Source organism: Rhincodon typus, chromosome 4, assembly GCF_021869965.1.
Source record: "Rhincodon typus isolate 14 chromosome 4, sRhiTyp1.1, whole genome shotgun sequence".
NCBI lineage: Eukaryota > Metazoa > Chordata > Chondrichthyes > Orectolobiformes > Rhincodontidae > Rhincodon > Rhincodon typus.
In genome coordinates this window covers 67,917,924-67,941,254 of record NC_063335.1, presented here as the reverse complement: position 1 = coordinate 67,941,254, position 23,331 = coordinate 67,917,924, and the positions used below count along the sequence as shown (strand labels likewise).

The 23,331-nt window shown below is 40.7% G+C and overlaps 1 protein-coding gene across 9 annotated transcripts in view; it reads left to right on the top strand.

Moving 5' to 3' along the window:
- The window catches only part of spidr (scaffold protein involved in DNA repair), a 250,462-nt gene that overhangs the window by 224,763 nt on the left and 2,368 nt on the right, over window positions 1-23,331 (top strand). For 7 of the 9 annotated variants that reach the window (XM_048595620.1, XM_048595614.1, XM_048595617.1 and 4 more), the window contains 4 exons: window positions 1,527-1,679; window positions 10,772-10,865; window positions 12,568-12,682; window positions 14,884-14,937. In XM_048595620.1, coding sequence (XP_048451577.1) covers window positions 1,527-1,679; window positions 10,772-10,865; window positions 12,568-12,682; window positions 14,884-14,937 — 416 coding nt within the window. The remainder of the gene's footprint in view (window positions 1-1,526; window positions 1,680-10,771; window positions 10,866-12,567; window positions 12,683-14,883; window positions 14,938-23,331) is intronic. The other 2 variants (XM_048595615.1, XM_048595618.1) reach the window with 2 other exon arrangements.

Below are 23,331 nucleotides of genomic sequence, written 5' to 3'. Positions count from 1 at the left end.
CTACCTTGCTTGTGGTGAAAGGGGAAACAATAGAGACAGTTGATGGATTTAAAATTGATAAGGAAAAGACATTAGGTTATGCTTAAAGCTCATAAGGGACCAGGACCACTCGAAATGCTTCTAAGGATGCTGAGGGAAGTGAGTTTGGAAGTTGTGAAAACATTGGTGAGAATTTTTCAGTCCTTTTTAACGGGGTGTTGCCAGAAGACTGAGGAATGGAAAATGTCACACCTGTATTCGATAAGAGAAATATGGAAGATTTAGCTGACTTACTTTAAGAGGTAAGCCCACCATCTACAGGCCACAGGCCTGTCAGTTTAATCTTTGAGATTCTGGAAGTGATGATTCAGGATATACTTGGGCAAATACAAATTTAGAAAGGAAAGTCAGTGTGGATTTGCTCAGGAAAAATCTGTCCAGTGAACATGCCTGAGTTTTTTTGATGAGATAACAGAGGGAACAGATGAGGGTAGTGTCGTTGATGTGGTATACACAAACTTACAAAAGATATTCGATGAAGTATCACACAACAGACTTGTGGGCAAAGTTAGAGCCAGTGGAATAAAAGGAACAACGACATGAATGACAGTTTGGCTGAATGACAGGAAACAAAACATATTTATGAACAGCTGTTTTTCAGATTGCAGGAAGATTTATAAATAAGATTTCCCCAGTGTTATTATTAGAATCCCTGCTCTCTTTGATTATATTAATAACCAAACATTGAATGTATAAGACTCAATTCCAAAATTTGGTAGCATTGTGTATTATGGAAAAATTATTAAACTTCAAATGTCTTGGGGATGTATGTGCATGAAGTATTGAAGGCAGCATGGCAGATTTAGGGTTTGGCTAATAAAACATGTAGGATCCTATAAATAGGGGCATGAGTTTAAGAGCAAGCAGGTTTTGCTGAACCTGAACTAAACACTGGTTTAACCTGTACAAGAGTGTTGTACAGCAGCACACTTTTAAAGGATTTAAGCGGTTGGTTAGCTCAGTTGGCTGGACAGCTGGTTTGAGCTGCAGAGTGATGCCAACAGCACGGATTCAGTAACAATATCAGATGAGGCTACTGTGAAGATCCAACCTTCTTAGTCTCACTCTCGCCTGAGGCGTGGTGACCCTCGGGTTGAACCACCACTAGTCAACAATCTATAATGAAAGAGCAGCTGTACTCTGGGACTATGGCAACTTTACTTTAATGTAACTTGAATAATTTAATTCCTTTCTGCAGTACACAATGCATTTCTATGAGATCTTCATTTTTTCAATTTAAAATCTCTTACAAGGAGGAGTAGAAAGAGAACTACTGAGATTTACTTTAACAAGTTTACTCTGAAGATCTTAGTTCAATGTTTCAATTTAGCAGCTGTGCATCTGCAGGTTTGTCTAATAACAATTTCGTAAAAAGTGGAAACGAGAATATTTTATTTGTTAAATCCCTCATTTTTTTCTACAAAACACTTACTTTGTTTGCATGTGGTATCTTGTCATACAAAGTCTCATTTTCTCTTATTCTGTAGGCTGTATTGTGTGTGTTGAGGGTACTGTACTTTCAGTCAACAAATTGGTGTTGCAAAGTGATGAAAATCAGAAAATCTCTTCATTGACTGGAAACATTGTCCTTAATGAACTCAGTGCTATGACCAAAGTAAATTCTTTGTGTACAGTCCAAGGTGAGCCTGTGTTTTTACCTCTTTGTTTGGTTATTTATTCATATCGGTGCTCCAATATAGGTACTGCAAGTTAAAAGAAAATCTCACAAAATAGATTGACTCCAGAATATCTTAATTGTGCAGATTTCTTTTCTGGATGACAAAGTTTCAAGATGCTGTACCAGTCCGGTTTATAAGATATGCACTGCAATTAGATTTACTATGAATTCAATTTGTAGATATTTTCATAACCAACCTCTTCAGAGATGTTATTATACGCCTCTGGAGTAGGTGGGATTTGAACCCAGGCTTCCCAGTCCAGAGATAGAAGCACAACTACTGCATCGATTCAGTTTGTAAGCTGTTACTGAGGCGATCCCTAGAGACAACCTAAACCCTCTAAATGTGACTTAAATTCCTTCCAAGCATTGTCATCACTATTCAACAACAACAAAAACGTTCTGTTCTGAGGAAGGGTCACCAGACCCGAAACATTAACTCTGTTTTTTCCTTCACAGATGCTGCCAGACCTGCTGGGCTTTTCTAGCAACTTTGTTTTTGTTCCTGATTTACACCATCCGCTGTTTCTTTTGGTTTTTGTAATCACTCTTCTCTAGATTTCCTGTTATTATTCGTCAAGAGGCCCTTGCATTGCTTCTCCTTCCTTTTAAAAGCCTAATCGATGACTCTTATTGCCGGAACAATGAGCTAACAATAAAAGCCTTTTCCGTGGTGTAATTTAAATAGAGCTGAAATCCTGATATTGGGTGTTGTGACTTACAAATACTGTTTTTGTGCACTAATGGGCAAATTCTATGACTCGTCTAAAAGCTCCACCCTTGCCTCCCAGACATTCGTTTTTGTTCTGTATTTAACTGGTAGGTTTCAAGAGTTTTGTTTGTCTTCTGTAACAGAGACGTAATTAGATGTTAATTGTTTCTAATTGAACAAATAAACTGGCAATTATTAAGCACCATTCTTAGGGCTGTTGTGACACATTGCAGTATCCCTGCCTCTGAACCAAGAGGTCTGGGTTCAAGTCCTACCTGGTCCAGAAGTGTGTAATAACATCTCTGAACAGATTGTTATAGGAAATGCCTAAAGCAACTTTCTTGTCTTTGAAATGCTCCAAACCGTAACCTCGAAATAGGAGCAGGTATAGGCCAGCTAAATACTTTTGAGTCTGCTCTGTTATTCAATGAGTCAGTAACTGATCTACCATAATCACCTTCCTGCACTATTCCTATATTCCTTGATTCTCTTAGAATTCAAAAATCTGTTGACCTATCTGTACTATACTCAACAAATAAGGCAGAAAATCCCAATGATTCACAACCCTTTGATTGAAGGCAGTCTTTTTCTTCACAATCCTACATAACGGCACAGTGGCTCAGTGGTTAGCACTGCTGCCTCACAGCTCCAGGAACCCGGGTTTGATTCCGCCATCGGGCGACTCTCTGTGTGGAGTTTGCACATTCTCCCCGTGTCTGTGTGGGTTTCCTCCGGGTGCTCCAGTTTCCTCCCACAATCCAAAGATGTGCAGGTTGGGTGGTTTGGCCATACTAAATTGCCCATAGTGTTCAAGGATGTGTAGATCAGGTGGATTGTAGGGGATTGGGCTGGATGGGATGTATGAGGGTCGGTGTGGACTTGTTGGGCCAAAGGGCCTGTTTCCATACTGTAGGGATTCTATGATGAATCATCTATGATGAACTGGTCCCATGTTCTGAGACTGTGAAGCCTAGATCAAGCCTCATCAATCAGTGAAAGTATTCTCCAGCATTTGCCCTGTTGAGTCTATTTAGGTTTTATTTATTTCAATGAGATCATACTTCTCATTCTTCTAAACTCTAAAGAATATTGACCTAGCTGTCTTAATCTTTTCTCAAAGTACAAGTATATTCTTCCTTATGTACTTCAGGTATGGTCACAGTAAGGCTGATATAATTACAGTAAGACTTTTTTTTAATTCTTAAACACCAGTCCCTTTATTGCAATTGTTTGCTGTACCTGCATATTAACTTTTTTGTGATTTGTATATGAGGTGCCTCAGAATATTCATAACTTTTCCACATTAAATCCCATTTGCCACGTTCTTGCCTCTTCAATTAACCTGCCTAAATTCTTTTGCAGCCCATTTGCTCATAAACTTATTGTTTTGTCCCAACTTTGTACTGTGAACAAATAGGAATACATTGCACTTGGTACCCTCAACTAAGTAACTGACATACTTTATAGGTAACTGAGGCCCAAGTACAGATCATTGTGGTATCCCATTAGTCGTAGCCTGTTAACCGAAAACTTATTTGTTTATTCCTGCTCTATTTTCCCATCTATTAATTAAGGTCACCTCACACCAATATATTAATCTCAATCCCAAAAGTCCAACTTCTGTGTAAATAAAAGCCTCCTGTGTGACCCATTTCTGAAATTCTTTTTGAAAACCCAGCACAATAGATGAATATTTTTCGCCTTATTCATTCTGCTCTTTCATAAATCACTGTTGATTCTGCCCAATAGTATTACCAATACTAGTACCCTGTTAACATAACCTTGATCTTGGTAAACCTTCAAGACATATCGATTAGTTTTGAAGTATAATTACGATGGCATTGGTAATTGTGCCAGCCAATTTGTACATTGTAAGGACCTCCAGACATCAATAAGATAAAGCATCGTGTGATCTGTTTTTATGTTTGGTCAGAAAACTGCACTTCTTGCTTTAATTAATGCCGTGGGATCTTTCAAACTGCCTAAGCAGGCAGATGGCTTTGTTTGATGTCTTATCTGAGACTTAGTGCTTCCAGTAATATCATGTGAAATAACTCCACTAAGGCCAGTATCCCATCACCAAGTCACCCTTTATTTACATGTGGAGAATCCTTGGTAGTGAGCCAGCTTTCAGAGTGAACAGAACCTCTGACACTCCTGTTGATATCTGTCAGCCAGAGCTCCCTGATTGGACCAGATTAACAGCCCACATCTGAGAATTCATATTTATGAGGTCCACCTGGCTGACCTTGTAACAACCACTACATCCCTAACCCTCTGAGTCCAAGGGCACATGCTGGGTTTTTTTTTGTAGCTCCTTCTGGGGTGTTTTAGCAGTGGGCCAGGTTCCTCCAACTCTGCCTCTGACACAGGTGCCATGAAACACAACAGCTTACCTCTTGGCCCAGAATGTCTCCCAAGAAATTCAATCTCCTTTTCACGCGGCACAGCTGTCCAGGCAGTGAACTCCGCCATGTCCATCTCCGTTTCCAAGGTATCTTCAATGCTTGACAGAGAGGGAGAACCCACGGGTTCCAGAACAGTCCGAAAGGCTGTTGAGAAGCCAGGCATGTTTTGCTCCTGCATCATTTGTAAGCTTGCAGCTTTCATATAGTCCACGTGCTTATTCAGGACATTGCACCTACCCAAACTTTATACATCACTGGCACAAAAACAGAAGTTGCTGGAAAAGCTCAGCAGGTCTGCCCACATCTGTGGAAAAAAAATCAGAGTTAATATTTCGGGTCCAGTGACCCTTCCTCAGAACTGGTTTTTATACATCACTGGACCTGATTTCGCATCGACTGTGCCACTTACCCATGCAGGAACTTTCCCATGGTTCCTACATCAAACTTCATCCCTTCTCTCACTTTGTGCAGTGTTGTGTCCGGCATTCGTGTTCCTGGTGTTGTTTCACCATTCCACCACCCCACCAAGCTCTGGGAAGATCAGATGTAACCTGGTGTGGAATCCTCTCCCCATTAGCAACTCTTTCGGAGCTATTCCTGTAGTTGCACAGTGGGTGGACCTATGATCAGATAGGAACCAGGACTGTTTGGTGTCTAGTGAAGCTATAGGCTGTTTCTTTAAGTCTGCCTTAAGTTTGGACTGCTCTTTCTGCCAGACCATTGGATGATGGATGGTATGGAGCTGTCTTTATATGGCGAATACCATTTGACTTTAGGAGATACTCAAATTCCATGGTAAATGATTGCCCATTTTCTGTGACCAATACTTCTGGGAGTCTGTGTATTGCAGAAGATGAGCACAGGTTTTAGTATCATCCTGTGTTTGACAAATGAACTCTTGTGCACATCCAGACATTTTGAGTGGGCATCCACAATGACTAAGAAAATCCCCATAAAGGGACCTGCAACTTGACGTGTAACCAAGTCCAGGGTTTACCCGGCCATTCTCTCAAATGTGGGGCAGTTGCTGGCATTATTTTTGTCCTTGTTGGCACTCTGGGCACTGCCCCACCAACACGGCTACGTCTGCATCCAATCCTGGCCACCAAATACAACTTCTCATCAACATCTTCATTTTGGAAACCCCTGGATGACGCTGGTGGAGTTCAGCCAGTATCTGGTAGCGACCTGTGCTCAGATCAATCACTCTTGCTCCCCATAATAATATGCCATTCTCTACTGTGATCTGGCTTGTCCAGGTCCAAAAGGATTTCAATTCTGGTTGTGATGGCCCTTTGGTTTCTCCCATCATCATCAACTGTTTCAGTTTTGCCAACACTGGATGTTTCAACATCTAAAGTTTGATATTGTCAGCTGTGACTGGAAGTGTGTCCAGAAAATTTAAAACCATTACGGACTCTTTCAGTGGCAGTACCACTGGCAGTGGGAGGCAGCTCAATGCATTCTTATCTGCTACTTGATCGCCCAGATGATGTTGCAACTTGTGGTTATACGCACTTAGTATTAGAGCCCAGTACCGAATTTGGCCTGAAGCTATGGGCAGCACTGCCTTGTCCTTGTTAAGTAGACCTAGTAGGGCCTTATCATCTGTTATTATTACAAATTTATGTCCATAAAAGGTATTGGTGGAACTTCCTGACTTCAAATGTGACCACCAAACCTTCCTTCTCTATCTGGGCGTATTTACACTCTGCATTAGCTAAAGTCCTGGATACATAGGCTGTTGGGTATTCTTCTCTATTGGACCGCCTATGAGCTAATACTACCCCGGTGCCAAAGGGGAAGCATCACTTATCAATATCGGATCTCACTTGGGATCATAGTGTGCCAGCACCTCAGAGGATGATAGCGGTTTCTTCACTCCCCTGAAAGCTATGGCTTGGCTACATAAACATTTCCTTTAAGAGTTGGTGCAAAGGTGTCAGGATGGAGGCCAGCTTATGTATGAACTTTTTGTAATAATTCACCGGCCCAAGGAAAGACCCAAGTTCTGGTACTGACGTAGGAGCCAGGGCACCTTTGGTCGCCGTCACGTTATCTTCTAACGGGTGTAACCCAATCTTGTCAACTCTGTAGCCCAAGTAAGTCCCTTGGAGTGCCTGGAACACACATTTTTCCCTTCTAAGGCATATGCCCGCCTGGGAGAATCCTCCAAGGTCTGTGTCTAAGTTCTCTAAGTGCTCCTTATTGGTCTTCCCTGTTATTGGCACGTCATCCAGATAAATGGTGACCAGAGTAGACCTTGTAAAATGTTCTCCGTCGTCCACTGAAAATTTGCACAGGCTGATGATGCCGCATATGGTATCTAGGTACAAACCCTTATGGGTATTAATTGTAGCATACTTCTGGGAATCCTTATCCAACTGCAATTGCAAGTACACATTGCTCATGTCCAGCTTCATGAAGCACCGCCTCCCTGCTAGCTTTGTGTATAAATCGTCTGTGCGAGGGATTGGATATTTATGCAACTGCGAAAACCTGTTGACCGTGTGTTTAAAATCCCCACACGGATGAACTGACCCCAACCGGTGCTGCCCATTCCTCAAACTGGACTGGTTTGAAGATTCCTTCGCTTTCCAGCTTTCTGCTTTCTGCCTCTGCTTTTCCCTGTAAGCCAAATGCCACTGGGATGGGCTTTGCAGAATCGTGGAATTGCTTCCTGGTTAAAATGCAAGATGGCTTTGGCTCCTTTGGTAGTATCTAGACCTTCCTGGAAAAACTTAAGGTATTTAATTAGGACTTCAATTAGGCAGCCATTTTGTAATTGAAAAATGTTGAACTAAACTAGGTGAATCTTTCTCAACCAAGTTTGCCCCATCAAGCTTGGGCCCGAGCCTTTTACGACATCAGTGGTAACTGAACAAAGAGTTTCTCTATAAGAGACCGGAACTGAAGTTGCACCCTTAATTTGTAGAGGTTCCCCAGTATAGGTTCTCAGTCTAGCCGAGGTTTTGTGCAACTTAGAGGTTGGAGTCCAGAGCAAATTTTGTTAAAGATTAGTTCTGCAATCACTGATACAGCCATGCCGATATCAATCTCTATCAGAACTGGGTGACCATTTGCCCTGATGTTTATTTTGATTTGTTCTGATTTGGATGTTGTAAGCAATTTAACTGTTCCAAACCAGATATAAGTGGACATTCCAGGGTATGCAGTCTCTTGGATACCGGCCCATGAGTTGTCTTACTCAATTTAAGTCTAGTGGGATTCTTTTGCTGTCTCGAGTCCACATACTGGCAGCAACTACAATGCTTGAAGAATATTTTAACCATTTGGCCAAGGCTTGGCTGCGTTTTGGGGATTTGCTGTGGGCTGACTTAGTGTCTCTCTGTTCAGGACATGTCCTGACTGAGGCTGTACAATTGCCTTTACTCAGCTAGTGTTCCTCGAGCTCAGTCAGACTGGCAAGGGTGTCCACATCCATTGAAATGGCCTGCAACTAATGAGCACACTTGCCCCATTTTCCAATGAAAGAGCCAGTTGTAGTGCCTGTTTGAAGTCCAGTTGGGCTTCAGCTGTTAAGCACTTTTGCATGGTTAGATCATGAATCCCACATACCAAACAGTCTCTCGGCATCTCTTTAAGGGTTAAATCAAAGTCAAATACTTCTGTCTATTGTCTTACCTCATCAAAAATCCCAAAAAGGTTTCCCCTAGTTTTCGAATTTCCAACTAAAACCAATGGCATCTCAATTAAAGGAGGCTTGGGATCATAATATTCCCAAACTAAATCCATCAATTCTTGAAAGGTTTTAGAATCTGATGCCTCAGAGAAAGTTAGGCTCCTAATAACCAAAAAAACCTGCAGATGCACAAGCTGTCAGGAGAATTACTTGTTGCTTTTCATCTCCCCCAGTGTCATTTGCCTGGAAAAAATAACTCATTCTTTCCACATATTGGGCCCACTTCAATGGCAGCATCAAACGTGTTAACCTTCCCAAATAAAAGCATAATACCAGAAATGCTTACTCCAACTCAAAGACGACTTCTGAGAACGAATTTCTTCAGGCGCGTGCTTTTCTCTCATCACCACTGAAATACGTCCACAGAGGCTGGTATCCCATTAACAAGTCACCCTTTAGATACATAGACCTTGACAATGATCCAGCTCTAGAGTGAACAGGATGTCTGACACTCATATTCCTTTCTGTCAGTCAGAGCTCTCTGATTGGACCAGATTAACAGCCCCAGTCAGGGAACTCATTCTGTGAGGTCCACTTGGCTGACCTTGTGATAATCAGTATGTCATGCTTTCTCAATACTTAAGAATTATAAATGTTTTCAACTATACGAAGAAAGGGCAAGATTAAAATCTCTTTATTCACAGAATATTCTGCACAGACATCGTTCTCACCATGAATTGTTTTAAACAGTTACTCTGGACTTTCCAGAGACAAAATCAGCCCCTTGTGAAATGATTGTAGCATTCCTCCTGTTGTTATGAGGTTATTCACTTTGTGTAGTGGCAATGGTTTACACAAAAGCAAGCTGTAATACGATTTATTTGTCCCTTGTAGGAATGTGTTCTCAGCATCATTGATTTTATATAGATGGATTCTCACCTGGTTGATAATGATTTTATCCTTGTTCATCATCGAATAAATATAGTAGATATAAGAATTGAAGTTATTTTTCATGTCTCACTGGAGAGTTGCCTCAGGACCCTCTCAAATTTCCTACCATTGCACTGCAATTATTACATGGAATGAATTCTCCCACATATTTCAGATCATAAGAATCTGGTGTTGACTTTAATAGGTATCACATGAGCTGGCAAATCTTTTTTCTAGTTTGAATCATCAAAGGCAAAGACTTTAAAATTGATCCTTGCAACTGAAGGTCCATTAATTGTATTAAACAGGAATAAATATACAGTGCATAAATTAAAAATGGTTTTCAATATTAAGGTTTAATCTAAAAAGAAAACCATTCATGTAATTATTCGTTCTCAAAAGTAAATTCCCCTCATAATTTATCAGTCAATTCAGCTCCATGTGAAATCCATAAAGTTACCAAACATACTGGATACAGCAAAATTCCTAACAAAATCCTAGCTGTAGTACTGAAGGCTTGTCCGCCAAAACTAGCTGCAATCCTAGCCAAGGTGTTCCAATAGAGCAACAGCACTGATATCCACGCCAAAATAAGGAAATCTGAACTGGCCAATTACTGGCCTATGATTCCACTCCCAGCTGTTAGCAAATTAGTGGAAGCTGTTATTGTCTGTTATTAGATGTTATTAGATTCCAATAACTTGTTCACCAGTGCTTAGTTTGGGTTTTGCTAACATTACAGCCATGATTCAAACATAGCTCAATATCCAAAACTGAGCCTTGGCATCAAGGCCGCATTTGACACAGTGTGCCATTAAGAAACCATACTGAAGTTGAAATCATTCGGAATTAGGGAGAAAACAGGCTACAGGTTAATGATATTAAAGGAAGATAATTGTGATTTTTGAGCGGGAGTTCTTGGGCTGTCATGGTAGTGTTTGTACCTCTGAATCAGGAGACCCAGGTTCAAGTCCCATCTGCTTCAGAGATGTGTAATAACGTCTCTGGACAGGTCCGTTCGAAAATATCTGTCGTTGTTGGGGGCCACTTGTTTCAACCACAGGACATTATTGCAGGATTCTTCCGGGTAGTGTCCTCGCCCTATCATCTTCAACTTCTTCTTTACTGACGGTTTACATGTAGTTAAGAAATTATTTGCAATTTTGTCTGTGAGCTGTGCTACAGGAGATCAATGAATAATTATGGCTAGCTGTTTAAAAGTGATACCAATGACATTCTTTCTAATTACTTGTGTTCAATTTCACTTAATCCATACATTTTGTGCAAACTTTTGTTCAGATGTTATGTTCATTTTGACTTGATAGTATGCCTATAAACAAGAGGTTTCTTTTGCTTATCAGGGACTGTTGTTGGTGTTGATGAGGCTAATGCTTTTTCATGGATAGTTTGCAACAGATGTGGAAATGGAAAACTGGAAAAGAAGCATGGAGAAGGGTCAGTATGTGTAAATCTGAGACAAAATTTTAATGGGAAACAGCACTATTTTTCTTTAATATGCCTTATACCTTTGAGCATGTTAGATCTAATTGGATAAAAGTGAAACATTGTAAATGCTGGAGATCTGAAATAAAAGCAGAAAGTATTTTAACAGGTCTAGCAGCATTTGTGGAGAAAATAAGACAGAATTAATATTTCAAGTTGAATATGCTAACATTCAATTCCCTGCTAAGTTCCCTCATTCACCCAAAGTTCCTCCTCTAAGTTGCACATTGTCCTGAAACAGTTAACAATGACATGATTGCACCAATATGACAATGATTGAAGCCATTCAAGGTGATTCACCATAATCTTTTTCAAAGATATGAATGATAACATTTTTTAAAAAGATTGTTTGATAGACTGCATCTGTTATTCAAAATCAATGGATTTCTGTATTCATAAAAATTAAAACCGTATTTGGAATATCAGCAATGTTCCCCACAAATAAAGTGAACAACATTGAGTTATTAAGGTGACACTACTAAAATACCACAGTGTTGCTTACAAGCTAAGGAGCAGGAAAAATTGGCTGAACAAAGAATGAATGGTGGTCAGACCTCTTTTGGTAGTGCAACCCACGGAAACAGATGGGAGAGTTAGTTGGACGTAGGATACAGTGAAGCAGCAGTCAAGAGCCAATGTCAGGCTGGTGATCTGGGAGAAAATAGATGACACTTAGTGAGGGAGCAATGAGCAGAAAATCTGCACTAAACTCTATTGTAATTATTCAGGTAAGTTATAATTTATTTTTTGTCCCCCATCTTTGGTCATAGATATGCAAATGTAGGTGGCAAACATTTGCAGCCGCAGAAGCAATGCTCAAAAATTATTTCCTAGCATCAGACTTGGGTTAATGCCTTTTAATCAGAAGGCTGTCAGTTTAAATCCCATTTCTAGAAGCATGAGCATTTAACCTAGGCATGCATTTTGATGCAGTAATTGAGAAAGTGTTGTACTTTTGAAGATGCTGTTCTGGATAGGACTCCAAGCTAATGTCCCATTTGTCTTTCCAGGTGAAAGTACAAAGTCCCAGAACACCATTCTAAGAAAACCAAGGAAATTGTCCCAACATCCTGATTAATATCCATCCCTCATGCAGTACCACCAAAACAATTAATTTGGGAATTTGATTTATTGATATTTATGGAACCTTTCTGTGTAATTGCCACACATACCTACATCGCAGCAGCATTAGAAAAAAACATTGTCTTGGTTACTTTTGTTGCTTTGTATAGCGTCTCCTATATTGTATAGAATTTCCTGACCAAACAAATATCCAACTAATTAATACCTAAATCTCTGATAATATATCGGTACAAATGTTTACAATGAATTTGTGCTGTAACCTGGTTTGAGGCCGTTATTGATACTGATAAGTCTCTGGTCACTAGTGGGTAAGAGAGTGTGGACTTGGTAACTTATCCTTCCTTACCTTTGCAAAAGTTAATCCGTTGAGTACCACTTATTTAACCCCCTGGTGGATCTGGTAAAATCAGACAACTGTCAATAGAGAAGTCCAGGCTGAATGTCCATTCTTGTGATTCACTGTACTTTTCCAAGATTGTGCAATCATTATGCTGTATTCAAATATTAATTCTCAGCTTTTAGGAAATCATTTTACTTGCATGTTTTAAAAATCATATTATTCTTGTCATAGTGAATCATTTTACTGCCGTCAATGTGCCCAGTCTGTGATGACACCCCTTACAAAAATGCAGTTGGAAGTGTTTCTGCGGTATCCAGACCTGCCCCATAGTACTGTAAAAATCAAGGTAACAGTTATTCAGTTCTGGTTTCCAGATTATCCACTAAGTGTGACAAAGCATAATTCAGTGCTGAAATATTACCTCAAAAGACTACTAGATTTCTTTATTGAAGAAAAATTTGTTTATTATACACTTCCTGCTGGAGTCTACAAAGACTGAAATTATGTATCAAGGGTTGAAGGTTTGTTTTTGGCAATTTACTTCTGGAGCTGAATGTGAAGACTGGAGATATGTGCAGTCAGTTCTCAGTAAACAGCTTAATTAAGCACCTTGTTATAGTGTAATGCATTTTTCCTGGGTGGCACGGTGGTTCAGTAGTTAGCACTACTGACTCACAGCGCCAGGGTCCTGGGTTCAATTCCATCCTCGGGCACCTGTCTGTGCAGAGTTTTCACATTCTCCCTGTGCGTGGGTTTCTGGCGGATGCCCTGGTTTCCTCCCATAGTCCAGTGGGTGGATTGGCCACGTTAAATTGCCCATAGTGTTAAGGGATGTGTAGATTAGTTGTGTTAGCCATGGGAAATGCAGTGTTACAGGGAGAGGGTGGGGGATGGTTCTGGGTGGGATGCTTTTTGGAGGGTTGGTGTGGGCCGAATGGCCTGTTTCCACACTGTAGGCATTCTATGATTGTATGAGAAAAGAAGGAAAACAAACTGACTAATCAGAGTAGCACTAATGGCAGCCATAGAGCAGTCTCAAGTTCTGCCCAGCCCAGTTCTTCAGTGAAAAGAGGTTGCTTGGTAACAGAGATGAGGACATTTGGAAATTATAGACAGAAATCCTTTCTTTAAAGATCTTTGATTTCTGTTCATTGCTTGATTCCTGTTAATTTCGTGCAATGTTACTGATCAGATGAAAGTCAGATTGATGTATGTGATATTAGAACTGGCTACCTTGACATGCAACTTTCTAAAACAATTAAATCTTAGACTGGCTTGAAAGTTATTTTATTAAGAGTCGAAACATTTTGTCATGAAGTTCAAGTTGCCTCTTATTTGGACTTCTTTGTTTTATTTCTTCAAATATTGGTTTATTTTTGCTAAGAGGGTGAGATGATCCAAGACCTCTTTTATTCATGAGTGATAATATGTACTCAATTGGACAATATTATTTGTAAGCATTTCAACAGCCGCTGTATATAGGCCATTAGGAAATATTGCTTACCACCACATTGTCAAATCTCCTTTCAGTTCACACCAATTTGGTAACACTTTGCCCTACGAAACTGCTCATTAAGGATGTTGAACTAAGGTGCAGTTGCTATATTTTGATAAATTTTAATTCAGAATAACTAAATCAGGAAATGAAGGCTTTCCTGCTGAATAATTTGGCCAATAAGGGTGAGGTTCATTAAGTAATGTTTCTTAATGTTTACTAGTACATGGATTGTAATTTAAAAAAGTGTAATGAGGAAATGGTGAATATCAAACATAATATTTAGAATAGAATGTTCAGCAAAACTTTAAAACTTCAAATAGATTATTCAACTTTGCCCAAAGATATATACTCAGTTAACAGTGTTCTTTCTAAACATTTCCTTTGTAATGTAATTGCATCATACCCCACAGAAATCAATTTATGATAGTACATACATAGCATCCCTAAAGTAATTATACTTTTATTATTTTTATGCACTTTTATACCAGGACTTTAAGACACTTTCCTAAAATATTTGGCTGAAGATTTTGTTTGTGAGTTTTTTCTGTGCCTTTGTAGTTCTATTTGACTAGGGCAAACAAAGTTTGTTTGTGAGCATAATCCTAAATACCATACTGTATTAATATTTTAATTCTCTTCAAGAGTAATACCAGACAGAATTAGTGCAATTGTGGCAGGTAAAAGGGTTCGACATGATTTCAGTGCCTTTGAGAAAATTGAGCAGATATCAGTTTTGCTGACTTTTCTGATTGTAATGGGAACTCTTACTGGTAATTGAGGTTGTCTTTGGAAGTAAATGTAAACATTATACATATGGAATTGAGCTAAGTTCAGAAAATAGGCCTGCATATATCAGTATTGCAATTAGATCCGTTTTGTTGGGTGAAGCAAGCTGTAGAATATTCAGAATTGTAACAGCTAGCATTTAGCAACTTACCTAGTGCTGGTGGCGTCCAAGTAAAGATTTTCTTCATTTTTGAATATATAAAATCCAGTATGTACACATATCTGACCATATTTTGTATCTGATCCTTAATTTCCAAATACAGCTTCTAGAACCAAGCATTTCATCTCTTCTGCTGCATTCATCCAGTGATGAAGGGGTAAGTTAATTTCGTATACATATAGATACATTTTTAAAGTTGAAGTTGACGAACACCTTTTTTTTTTGGAAAGTTTCTTTTATTATGAAAATTAGCTGTTTATAGAACCGACTGCATTTGTCCATTTTAGAATTGTAGAAATTCAGCAGTTCAACTCATCACTTAATCATGTTTTCTAGAAATAACTCTCTTCAACTCCACAAACCAGAATAGATCCTATTTATTACATTTAACCTTCAGTGTTGCACTACTTCTATTTGTTGTTAACATATGGAGTGATATTTTACAGTTGCCTTAGAGCAGGGAGAAGTTGTGTAGCTGGTGAAATGCAGTGTGGGGGCTGCCTGCATGCCCTAATATGTTCCTACTTGCACCCAATAAGCACAGTAATTCATCAACTAATGGCCAATAAAGAGCCTCATCCTGTCCCACTGCTATTTCACCCATGGCAGGAGTGGCCCATGCCAATCAGCCGTGTGAGCTGAAGTTGGTAATAGGGGAAGGTTACTTTCTTTGGGGGTTCACATGTATCCATCTGTGGGACCAACTGTCAACCAGCTGATATCCCTCTCAAATTCCTTCCCCTCCAGCCATCACACCCTCTTAAAGCTGGCCATTAACTCCCTCCCTTGCCCACTCACCTCACAGGGACACTGACCTTAGACAATTCCCTCCTAATTGTTCAAGTGGCAAGATGGGAAACCCTGCCATCTGAAAATTTGTGCCCAGTTGTTTCAGCGGCGGGAGTCCGGGAGGAAGCGCGAGGGCAGCCTGGGAAGGTGAGCTTTTCGGTTATAAAAGTCTTACCTCGCGTGACTCCATTTTTGGAGTAAGTGAGGTAATATATTTGGGCGGTTGCTTTACCCGAAACACTGCCTAGGTAGTGTCTCCCACCCATCCTCCTCCTCTAACCAAAAAAAAAGGTTCTGAGCGCTGATTTGGTAAGGCTGCTAGTATTTTTTTTTTTTTTTAATTTGTCTGTTTGGGAACTCAGAACAGTGGGAATGGATGTTAGGGCAGTTGTATGCTCCTCCTGTAGAATGTGGGAGGTAAGGGTCACCACTAGTGTCCCCACTGACTTCATCTGCGGGAAGTGCACCCAACTCCAGCTCCTCGGAAACCGTGTTAGGGAACTGGAGCTGGAGCTGGATGAACTTCGGATCATTTGGGAGGCTGAGGGGGTAATTGAGAGGAGTTACGGGGAGGTAGTTACACCTCAGGTACAGGAAAAAAGTAGATGGGTTACAGTCAGGGGACGGAAAGGGAACAGGCAGACAGTGCAGGGATCCCCTGTGGCCATTCCCCTCAAAAACAAGTATACCGTTTTGGATACTGTTGGGGGGTCGACTTACCAGGGGTAAGCCATGGGGTACAGGTCTCTGGCACAGACTCTGTCCCTGTTGCTCAGAAGGGAAGGGGGGAGAGGAGGAGAGCATTAGTCATTGGGGACTCCATAGTTAGGGGGACAGATAGGAGATTCTGTGGGAACGAGAGAGACTCGCGGTTGGTGTGTTGCCTCCCAGGTGCCAGGGTCCATGATGTCTCAGATCGTGTTTTCGGGATCCTTAAGGGGGAGGGGGAGCAGCCCCAAGTCGTGGTCCACATAGGCACCAACGACATAGGTAGGAAAAGGGATGGGGACATAAGGCAGAAATTCAAGGAGCTAGGGTGGAAGCTTAGAGCTAGAACAAACAGAGTTGTTATCTCTGGTTTGTTACCCGTGCCACGTGCTAGCGAGGCGAGGAATAGGGAGAGAGAGCAGTTGAACACGTGGCTACAGGGATGGTGCAGGAGGGAGGGATTCAGATATCTGGATAATTGGGGCTCATTCTGGGGTAGGTGGGACCTCTACAAACGGGATGGTCTACACCTGAACCAGAGGGGTACCAATATCCTGGGGGGGAAATTTGCTAATGCTGTTCGGGAGGGTTTAAACTAATTCAGCAGGGGGATGGGAACCTGGATTGTAGCTCCAGTGTACAGGAGGTTGAGAGTAGTGAGGTCATAAATAAGGTTTCAAGGTCGCAGGAGTGTACCGGCAGTCAGGAAGGTGGTTTGAAGTGTATCTACTTCAATGCCAGGAGCATCCGGAATAAGGTGAGTGAACTTGCAGCATGGGTTGGTACCTGGGACTTCGATGTTGTGGCCATTTCGGAGACATGGATAGAGCAGGGACAGGAATGGTTGTTGCAGGTTCCGGGGTTTAGATGTTTCAGTAAGATCAGGGAAGGTGGTAAAAGAGGGGGAGGTGTGGCATTGTTAGTCAAGGACAGTATTACGGTGGCAGAAAGGACGTTTGATGACAACTCGTCTACTGAGGTAGTGTGGGCTGAGGTTAGAAACAGGAAAGGAGAGGTCACTCTGTTGGGAGTTTTCTATAGGCCTCCGAAAAGTTCCAGAGATGTAGAGGAAAAGATTGCAAAGATGATTCTGGATAGGAGCGAAAGTAACAGGGTAGTTGTTATGGGGGACTTTAACTTTCCAAATATTGACTGGAAACGCTATAGTTCGAGTACTTCAGATGGGTCAGTTTTTGTCCAATGTGTGCAGGAGGGTTTCCTGACACAGTATGTAGATAGGCCAACAAGAGGCGAGGCCACATTGGATTTGGTACTGGGTATTGAACCAGGCCAGGTGTTAGATTTGGAGGCAGGTGAGCACTTTGGTGATAGTGACCACAATTCGGTTACGTTTACTTTAGCGATGGAAAGGGATCAGTATATAACGCAGGACAAGAGTTATAGCTGGGGGAAAGGCAATTATGAGGCGATGAGGCAAGATTTAGGATGCATAGGATGGAGAAGGAAACTGCAGGGGCTGGGCACAATTGAAATGTGGAGCTTGTTCAAGGAACAGCTACTGTGTGTCCTTGAGAAGTATGTACCTGTCAGGCAGGGAGGAAGTGGTCGAGCGAGGGAACCGTGGTTTACTAAAGAAGTTGAATCTCTTGTCAAGAGGAAGTAGGAGGCTTAGGTAGAGATGAGGCGTGAAGGCTCAGTTAGGGCGCTTGAGAGTTACAAGTTAGCCCGGAAGGACCTAAAGAGAGAGCTAAGAAGAGCCAGGAGGGGACATGAGAAGTCTTTAGCAGGTAGGATCAAGGAAAACCCTAAAGCTTTCTATAGGTATGTCAGGAATAAAAGAATGACTAGAGTAAGATTGGGGCCGGTCAAGAACAGTAGTGGGAAGTTGTGCGTGGAGTCCGAAGAGATAGGAGAGGTGCTAAATGAATATGTTTCGTCAGTATTCACGCAGGAAAAAGACAATGTAGTCGAGGAGAATACTGAGATACAGTCTACTAGACTAGACGGGATTGAGGTTCATAAGGAGGAGGTGTTAGCAATTCTGGAAGGTGTGAAAATAGATAAGTCCCCTGGGCCGGATGGGATTTATCCTAGGATTCTCTGGGAAGCTGGAGAGGAGATTGCAGAGCCTTTGGCTTTGATCTTTATGTCGTCATTGTCTTCAGGAATAGTGCCACAAGACTGGAGACTAGCAAATGTTGTCCCCTTGTTCAAGAAGGGGAGTAGAGACAACCCTGGTAATTATAGACCAGTGAGCCTTACTTCGGTTGTGGGTAAAGTGTTGGAAAGGATTATAAGAGATAGGATTTATAATCATCTAGAAAGGAATAATTTGATTAGGGATAGTCAACACGGTTTTGTGAAGGGTAGGTCGTGCCTCACAAACCTTATTGAGTTCTTCGAGAAGGTGACCAAACAGGTAGATGAGGGTAAAGTGGTTGATGTGGTGTATTTGGATTTCAGTAAAGCGTTTGATAAGGTTCCCCATGGTAGGCTATTGCAGAAAATACGGAGGCATGGGATTGAGGGTGATTTAGCGGTTTGGATCCGAAATTGGCTAGCTGTAAGAAGACAGAGGGTGGTGGTTGATGGGAAATGTTCATCCTGGAGTTCAGTTACTAGTGGTGTACCTCAAGGATCTGTTTTGGGGCCACTGCTGTTTGTCATTTTTATAAATGACCTGGTTGAGGGCGTAGAAGGATGGGTTAGTAAATTTGCGGATGACACCAAAGTTGGTGGAGTTGTGGATAGTGTGGAAGGATGTTGCAGGTTACAGAGGGACATAGATAAGCTGCAGAGCTGGGCTGAGAGGTGGCAAATGGAGTTTAATGCGGAAAAGTGTGAGGTGATTCACTTTGGAAGGAGTAACAGGAATACAGAGTACTGGGCTAATGGTAAGATTCTTGGTAGTGTGGATGAGCAGAAAGATCTCGGTGTCCATGTGCATAGATCACTGAAAGTTGCCACCCAGGTTGATAGCGTTGTTAAGAAGGCGTACAGTATGTTAGGTTTTATTGGTAGAAGGATTGAGCTTCGGAGCCATGAGGTCATGTTGCAGCTGTACAAAACTCTGGTGCGGCCGCACTTGGAGTATTGCGTACAGTTCTGGTCACCGCATTATAGGAAGGATGTGGAAGCATTGGAAAGGGTGCAGAGGAGATTTACCAGGATGTTGCCTGGTATGGAGGGAAGGTCTTATGAGGAAAGGCTGACGGTCTTGAGGCTGTTTTCGTTAGAGAGAAGAAGGTTAAGAGGTGACCTGATAGAGACATACAAGATGATCAGAGGATTAGATAGATTGGACAGTGGGAGCCTTTTTCCTCAGATGGTGATGGGTAGCACGAGGGGACATAGCTTTAAATTGAGGGGTGATAGATATAGGACAGATGTCAGAGGTAGGTTCTTTACTCAGAGAGTAGTAAGGGCGCGGAATGCCCTGCCTGCAAAAATAGTAGACTTGCCCACTTTAAGGGCATTTAAATGGTCATTGGATAAACATATGGATGATAATGGAATAGTTTAGGTTAGATGGGCTTCAGATTGGTTTCACAGGTCGGCGCAACATCGAGGGCCGAAGGGCCTGTACTGCGCTGTAATGTTCTATGTTCTGTGTTCTATGGTTCTAGATAATGGAGTGTAGCCTCTGACCCTAGGTATCAGAATGTAGTATTTATGTTTGGAAATCTGTAAATGAGGTATGTTCCATTCAGTTGACAGGGTGCACAGTGACTAACATTTTTATTATTTCTGCCCTGATAATCTTCATTTTGTCATCACCCTCTGTCTGCACTGCTGGTTGAAAAATCTTAATGATTAGCCTTGTAAATCATCAACACACTACAGCAAATTCACCTTCTCCCCTCTACTAATTTTTAATTGGTAATTGGGTACGCAGTCTGTCATTTCCTGAATGTGACTGCTTCATTGGTAGAAGTGCATATACTTCTAGACTAGAAATTACTGCACAAGAAGAATCTGATTAAGAGAATTGATCAGACTGTAGAGTACTTTTGTTAGTCCAAATACCTTTCAGTTTGGATTCAGCATTCTTAGTTTTGGAAAGTGTAGACTTTTGTAAGAAATCAAACTAATTGAAAGCCTTTGTCAGCACTACATTATAAATTTAAAGAACTTTTAAAAATTAATCCGACAAAAAACCTTTGCTAGGTTTTCTGGAGGAATTTATTCTATAACATTAAGTCATATAGTCGGAAAATTTTGAATTCTTAGATTTCTTTGCAAGGACTATGCAAGGCTGAATGCACTTGTGATCAGAAACTGAGGTGTTAGTGGATTGCAATGTGTATATTTCAAAGACACTTGTGGAATTGTGTTTTATTAAATTTTGAATAATTAACTTAGACGTAAAGGGTATTGCTTAAAAGGTGCTAAATGAAAATCTTAACGGTGTTAATTTCCATGTCATTTTTTTTACTTTATTACATTGCTCATAACTTTTCTTACTACCTATTCTTGTGGTAACAACTTTTGCCAATCTTCCAGCACACTTATGTAAATTATGGTTGATCTGGATTCAGAAAATCAGGAAAGACAATAGCTGTCACAGTAAACAGTGAAAATACTGCAAGAGTCAGACAGAAAAATATTTTTAAAACCAAAACAATAAGAAGAGGAGATAAATTATATTAAGTACAGCCAAACTGTTTCACAAAATTTACAGAATGATTAATACCTGATGTGGCCCTAAGATAATATCACAATGAGAAATGTTTGACAAGTAATTAATAATAATAATGCATATCTTTCAGTGAGCCTAAGCCAAACCACAACATAAAATCAGAATAAACTTTTTAAACTTATTACTGCATCAATAATAACAACAATTAACACAATTATTTGTACACACATCTCCAGTATAAAGTGAACATATAAAGTGTCAAATTATTTGCACGTTCAGGATACTTGCATGATAATGTTAGGGCCGTTCCACTAATTAGTCACCTGTCAAAACATTATGAACCATATTTTGTGAAAATAATGAAGTTGATGATCTCTTTTTTATTTTAATGCAATTGGACAGCAATTCTGCCAACCATTCATATTCTGCTAAACACTGCAATTTGGACATTCTGATCTGTTGTGAAATACACCTTCAAAGGCTTCCTGAAAATGATATCTTACTGTCTGATTCACTGTTTATATTTACTAAATGGCATGATGTTTTCTATAGTTAGTTCGCACGTGGATTGAAATTAGCAAAATTTGAAGCTTCCCATTTCAGTCTAAATACCTGTAAGCGTACAAAATCTTATTACTGAACCCTTCTGCCATGGAAATCACTTTTAATAAATCACTGGGGAGTAGCACTCTGCCCTCTGAATCAACAGGTTCCGGGTTCATTTCTGAAGCTTGAGCGTAAAAATCTAAGCTGATGTTTGAGAGCTAATGGAACACTGTACTATAGGGAAGTGCTGTTTTTTAAATGAGACATTAAACCCAGGACCCCATCTGTCTGCTTGGATGGATGTAAACGTTTCCATGGAACTATTATGAAAGCCAGTAACTGCTGCCACCTGGCATCGCTTCCAACTGTGCACACTCAACAGTCCTGAAATGTACATGCATCCACTTCCAGAACTGCTGCAACATCTGCATAGTACACATTCAAGTGATGTCATTAGACATGGCCATTTTGAGAAGCTTCGGGCAGCTATCACTGATGTCCTAACAATGTTCATCCCTCAATCAACATCACAAAAAACAGATATTCTGTCCTTGTCATATTGCTGTTTATGGGAATTTGATGTGTGCATTTTGGCTGCTGCATTTCTTCCAACACAACAGTGACTTATTAAAAAAAGTATTCACTCATAGGATGTGGGGGTCACTGGTTGACCAGCATTTATTGCAGATTCCTTGTTGACCTTGAGAAGGTGGTGGTGGTGAGCTGCCTTCTTGAAATGCTGCAGTCCATGTGCTGTAGATAGACTCACAATGCTGTTAGGGAGGGAATTCTAGGAATTTGACTGTCTCACAAGCGTAAATATCCTTTCCATGTCCACTATTTCAAGACCATTCAGGATTGTTTAAACTTCAATCAAATCACACCTCGCTCTTCTAAACTATAGAGAAGAACAAGCCCAGCATGTCCAATATTCCCTTGAGACAACCTGATTATTCCAGGTATCAAGTGAACCACTGAACCACCTCCAAGTCATTAATATTATTCCTTAAGTAAGGAAACCAAAACTGCACACAATATTTGTGATGTGGTCTCACCAATTACCTGAGTAACTGAAGCGTAGCATCCTTGATTTTATTGTTCAATTTGTCTTGTAGTAAAGGGTAGCATTTCAGTAGCCTTCTTTATCACTTGTATAGCAACATTTTGTGACTCAAGCTGTAGAATACCTAGATCCCTCTGCATCTCAGATTTCTGCAGTCAGTCATATTTAAGTAAGATACTGCTTTACTATTCTTCCTGCCAAGGTGAACAGCTTCACATTTTCCAACATAATATTCATCTGCCAGATTTTTTGCCCATTCATTTTAACCTTTCTTTATCAGTCCACATCCTTGTTAATGGTAGCTTCACAGCATATTTTGCTACATATCTTTGTGTAATCTACAAATGTAGCCACGGTGTCTTTGATCCTCTCATTAAAGTCATTGATATAGATTGAAAAATGTTGAAGGCCCATCGCAGTCCCCTGTGGGACCCCAGGGTCACAAGCTGCCAACCTGAAACATTGCTTAACTTGGACATCTGTCTCAGCTGATCTAATGTCGAAACATTCACCCAGTCCTTCATTATCTCGAGACTCAACTATCTGTATGCATCTCTAGCTAATATCTTAGGTTTACAATCCATAATCTTGAGGTAATTCAAAACTCTGTGGCAGAAAGTTGCATTCCCTATTACTCCTCTTCTCACTCACCTATATTGGGCTCCTATTTGAGCAGCATCTTGATATAAAAATTCTCATGCTTCAAATCCCACATGGCCTCTTCTTATCTCTGAGATATCTGTGCTCCTCTCATACAGGCATTTTGTGCATTCCAAATTATAATGCTCTGCTATTACCAGTTGTCTAGGTCTTAAACTCTGGAATTCCCTCCACCTCTTTATTTA